General features: G+C 59.6%; 1 protein-coding gene across 1 annotated transcript; it reads left to right on the forward strand.

The window, feature by feature from the left end:
• The first annotated feature begins 1,216 nt into the window (after window positions 1-1,216).
• NDUFB7 (NADH:ubiquinone oxidoreductase subunit B7) lies at window positions 1,217-5,232 on the forward strand. Its single transcript, XM_025983575.2, has 3 exons — window positions 1,217-1,399; window positions 4,471-4,639; window positions 5,037-5,232. The coding sequence occupies exons 1-3, from the start codon at window positions 1,288-1,290 to the stop codon at window positions 5,167-5,169; spliced, it is 414 nt and encodes a 137-aa protein (XP_025839360.1). The 5' UTR covers window positions 1,217-1,287; the 3' UTR covers window positions 5,170-5,232.
• Window positions 5,233-5,299: the final 67 nt, after the last annotated feature.

The raw sequence follows: 5,299 nt of genomic DNA on the forward strand, positions 1-5,299 counted from the left end.
GCGCCATTCAGAAAGACTAGAATGTGAATGCTGCCCCCTGGAGTCAGAAGGAGCACTTAATAATATCCAGGTCTCTGTGTCAGCACATGAAAACCTAGCTCAGCAATTCTCCCAAGGGTGGTCCCCAGACCAGCAACACGACCATCACCTGGAAACTTGTTAGAAATGCAGATTTGGGGTCCCTACCCTATACCACCTGAGTCAGACACTTTCAGGCTGGGTCCAGCTTTTAGTCCATATGAACTGGGGACCCAGGGGAGGGTTTCAGCCAAGGAATGATCTAATTCCCTTTCTGACAGGTGCACTCAACTGAAGGGGCGGGCTCTTGGGTGCACCTTTCTGACAGGTGCACCCAAGAGAGCCCACTGAATGGCTTTTCTTTGTGTTCCCGTGCAGGTTTCCAAAGAGTAACAAATTACTACAGCATTTGTTACCGCTGAACCTTGAGTCCAGGAAGTATCTGGCAGCACTAAACAATGTACGATACTCTTAAAATTTGCATATATGTAAACCCGAATGTGACAAGTGTGAAACGTAATACCGATTCTCACAGTGGCAATTAGAGGGATAGCAGAATAGAATCTTATTTTAGTTTTACAAAAGTACTCAATAGGATTTATTTAAAATTTCACCTTTATGGGCACTTGATGAGATGAGCACTGGGTATTATTCCATATGTTGGAAAATTGAACACCAGTAGAAAATAAATTTATTTAAAAAATACATAAATAAAATTTAAAAATAAAATAGAATTTCACCTTTAAGTAGTTTTATTTATAGCTTTGCTATTTGAATTAAATTTAATCAATTAAAATCTTTATTTTGAATTATTGCATTTAAACTTGACGTTCGATAATTATATCAGTACTGTGCAAGGTTGTTGATTTTTTTTTGTTTTTTTTTAAGACAAATTCGACTTTTTTAAAAGAAAAACGGGTTTTCGGAAATACCCTATGCAAAATAATTTTCCTGTGTGCCCAAGGAGGGTAGGGAGAGGCCCCCGGCCCGCCCTGTCCCCATCCCCCCCCCAGCCCAGACTAAATGAGAAGCAGGGAGACCTCCTCTGGGGTCCACCTGACGCCGCGAGGGGACGCGCTGCGCCCGCGCGGCCTCCGCCTGACCGCCAGGTGGCGCCAGAGAAAGCGGGAGGCCTCCGGAGTCGACCGCCTATCGCCCTGACCCCGCAGCAGCCTGCGCGACCCGGAAGCCCTGGCTGGCGAAGAGGGAGTGCTTCCGGGTGGGAGCGAGGTGACCCCGGCCGCTGCGGGAACCTGCGGCGCTGCAGCCATGGGGGCGCATCTGGTGCGGCGCTATGTGACCGATCCATCGGGGGAGCCCGACCCCAAGCGGATGCCCACCTTCCCCGCAGACTACGGCTTCCCGGGGCGCAAGGAGCGCGGTGAGGCCCCGTGCGCAGGCGCGGCCGGCGGGAGTGGGGCGCGGACGCCCGAACCCCGGAGTCCCGGGGCCCCCGGGGTTGGGCTCGGGCTCCCGCGCCGGGTCGAGGCTCGGCCCCGACGTCGGCCCGGAAGAGTCCGGAGGACACGCGCGAGCCTGCCTGCGTGTGGGGGCAGCCGAGGCCGAAGTCGCGGTCGGAGCGGAAAGCCCGGGGGCAGCAGCGGCCGCCGGGGGCTGAGGCGGCGGAGCGCGGCCGTTGCTCCTCGCGTGTGGTAGCCTCGCAAGCGTATCGACAGCCAAGCAGGCCGAGTGCCGGCGGCACCGCGCCTGCGGCGGGCTCCGACCACAGGCGACGCCGGCCCGGGGGGAAAGACCGCGCGACCAGGCCTCGCCGGAGCTCGGGGGCGGCACCGGGGGCGGCGCGGCAGGCTTCCGGGAGGCGGTGGCCGGGAGCGAGGTGTGAGACCGGGAGGGGGAGGGGCGGGGCTTCCCAAGCAGGGCGCCGGACTGTGACCGACCTGCCCCGGGTCGGGAGGCGCTGGCTCCGGGCGGGCGGCGTGCGCAGAGGTCGGATCCGAGCGAACCGGGCGGGCGGCCCCAAGTCCCAGCCCCCCACCTCATCGCGGGAATCCTTCGCCCATGATGGCACAGGCCCCTGCGCCTCTTTCTTGCTGGGCTCTCCTTGGCGTCCGTCCCGGTGCAGCCCCGCACCCCGGGAGAAAGACCCCCCCCCCCGTGGCTCCCCTCTGACCCTTCCTGCTGCGGCTTCCTGCTGCCTTCCCGGGCACTGGGCCCACTCGCGTGCCCTCCTACTGTCCCGCACTTCTGACTCCAGCTCGTCACTTACATCCTCTTAAGAAACCAGAAGCAACCAGAAGGGCTCAGCCGGGCTCCTGTGTCGCCGGGACCTGGCCCTCTCTCCTGTCATGCCGGACGATCGGCCCCTGCTCGGGTCGGGCCCTTCTGTGGCCCCTCCACATGCCCCCTGTGGGCTGGCCCCGCCGTCCCGTGCAGAGCCACGTACTTCTGCCGTCTCAGAATCCCCTCCAGCAGTCACCCCACCGCGTCACGTGAGGAAGGGGCTCCTGCCCAGCTTCCCGTGCGCCCCCACTCCGTCGTCAGTTCTAACTGACCCACTGCAGGCGGCATGGCATCCGAGTTGATGGCCACCACCTCCTGGAAACCCCTCATCAGCTGGTTCCCACGCCCCCCCACCTCACTGATTCCTCCCCACCTCCCTGCCTGTAAATGTTGAGGGCCTCACTGCTTGGGCCTTCTGTCTCCACTCACCCACCCCCCCTCAGGGAGGGTCTCTGCTCGACCCCTGGCTTCAGGTGCCTCATGCTGCTCCCCAGTTTTTTATCTCCAGCTGGACCTGGACCCTCAACTCCAGACTCGTGGGCCCACTGCCTGTTTGGCATCACCCACTCAGCAGGTCCAAACCAGAGTTCCTTTTATTATTTTTTTTAAGGTTTTATTTATGTATTCATGAGAGACACAGGCAGGGGGTGGGGATCAGGCTCCATGCAGGAAGCCTGAGGTGGGACTCGATCCCGGGTCTCCAGGATCACACCCTGGGCTGAAGGCAGCACTACTCTGCCTCTGGCTTCGGCCACATGCTCAGGCTGAGATCCCTGGGGCATCCTGAACCTCTCTTCTCACCTCAGGGCCTTTGCATCTGCTGTCCCACCACCAGGAATGCTCTTCCCCCAGGTGTCTGTGTGACTCACTTGCTCACCTTCAGTTGCCTTTCTGGCGGATCCCTCCATCTAAAGTTGTGACCCATTCCCCAACACTGCCTCTCTCTCCCTTGCTGTACTCCTCTCCCTAATATTGGGCATTGCCAGGTATTATCTAATACTCTGGTTCCACCTGTTTGATGTGTCTGCCTTCAAGGGCAGACATTCATGTCTGGCATGTTCCAGCCACACTACCCTGACAGGGGGCTGCAGGTGGATACTCTGGCCTGGGGCTCATCCACCTGTGGAGTGGCGATCAAAGCCACGGATTAGAATGAGCAGAAGGCTCCTAGCAAGAACCACCGGAAGCCAACATGTAATGCTTGGGCAGCTAGTGGGAAGGAGAACGTTTGAGAAAGCAGCAGGCAGGAAGCATGGAGTCCTGGCATTTCAGAACGCCCTGGTGAGAATCGTGGATGGGCAGTGCTGGAGTGGAGCCAGAAAAGCGTGGGGTGCAGGGGCAGGAGATGAGGAAATGGGGCTGAAAAGCAGAGGGGAGGGAAGCCAGCCAGGGGAAGGGACCAGATCACTGTGGACACAATTTGGTGCTGATAGGAAGGAATTGGGACCAAGATGTCAAGGGCAGTGGGGGCAGCCTGAACTGCAGGACAGCTGGGTTCTGGGCACCCCTGCTGGGCTGAGGGGAGTGGGCAGGCGCCAAGCCCTCCATGAAGCCAAGAAAGGAATGCAGGTCACCCATGGGGCCCAGTGGGTGCAGGCTAGGGTATGTGCCTGGTTCCTAACAGCCCTGGTCAGCCTCCTGAAAGATGATTTCACCCACAGTCGGGTGGACATGGCACCAGGACCAGGAGCCAGTTCAGCTCTCTCTGAGGCACAGGCCTAAGGCCTTCACACGGATTCGCTCGGGCGACAGAAACTCACTGCCGATTCGAGCTGGGCCCCATCATTCCATTTAGCAGAGGGTGGAGGCAGCTGGCAGGGACGAGTTGGGATCCAGGTCCCCAGGCAGCAGGCCTGACACTGGCATATGGCCAGCAGGGGGACACACTGGGACAAGGTGGTTTCTGAGCTTGGGCTCTGCAGGTTGGGGCATCTGGAGATGAAGACCCAGGGAAGGGGAGGCATCTGGGGGTGATGGGGAGAAAGGGACCCTTCCTCTATCTGGGCGTCAGTGTCCGGAGTGGCCTTTATTCACATTAGGAAAGGACACTGTCGGGGTGGCCATAACCCAGGCCCCAACGTCCCAGTGGGGGCCCCTGAACCATGGCTCCCAGTTGCACAGCACCTGCTGGGTCTCCCAGGAATCAGGTGTTGAGGGTGGGCGACGGATCTCTGGCAGTTCAAGCCCAACAAGCCCACCCACTCCCTGCAGAGATGGTGGCCACACAGCAGCAGATGAACGACGCACAGCTGGTGCTCCAGCAGCGAGACTACTGTGCCCACTACCTCATCCGGCTGCTCAAGTGCAAGCGTGACAGCTTCCCCAACATCCTGGCCTGCAAGCACGAGCAGCACGACTGGGACTACTGCGAGCACCTTGAGTGAGCCCCAGACCCGCCCCCACACCCCCAGCCCTGGCTTGGCCCCCGCAGGACACTGCCCCAGAGGCAGAACACAGTGAACTAGCACCGAGTTTCCAGCCAAGCTCCACCTTGGTTGAGAGAGGAATCTCAGGGGGCCTGCTGGGTGGGCCACGTGGCTTTGAGGCCACCTGAAGGAATGGCCAGGCCCGGGTTCTGGGTAGGAGGCCCAGCTACTGCCCTGGGCTCACTGGTGTCCACTCAGGCAGACCCCAGACTTAAACCAGGCACACAGGTCTTTCCTACTCAGAGGCCTCCCAGAAAGCTGTGGGGCACCCACTCCTGTCCCTTTGGCTTCCTGGGGCTCGGGAGGGCCTGGCCAGGGAGCCGGACTCCCATTTGTGCGCTCTTCCTGCAGCTACGTGATGCGCATGAAGGAGTTTGAGCGGGAACGGCGGCTGCTCCAGCGGAAGAAGCGGCGGGAACAGAGGGAGGCGGATGTGGCCAGAGGCCAGGGGGCCGGTGAGGTGGCCCCTGAGGTAGCCCTGTAGTGGACCTGCCCCCACCCTATGGACCAGTTGATAAATAAAAGCCTCCAGGCCCATCAGCCAGAACCAAGCCTCTGTCTGTGGTGTCCTGGTCCCCAAACCACCCCTACCCCAAAGAGAGCCAGAGTCTAAG

This window comes from Vulpes vulpes, chromosome 9 (genome assembly GCF_048418805.1).
Source record: "Vulpes vulpes isolate BD-2025 chromosome 9, VulVul3, whole genome shotgun sequence".
Classification (NCBI taxonomy): domain Eukaryota; kingdom Metazoa; phylum Chordata; class Mammalia; order Carnivora; family Canidae; genus Vulpes; species Vulpes vulpes.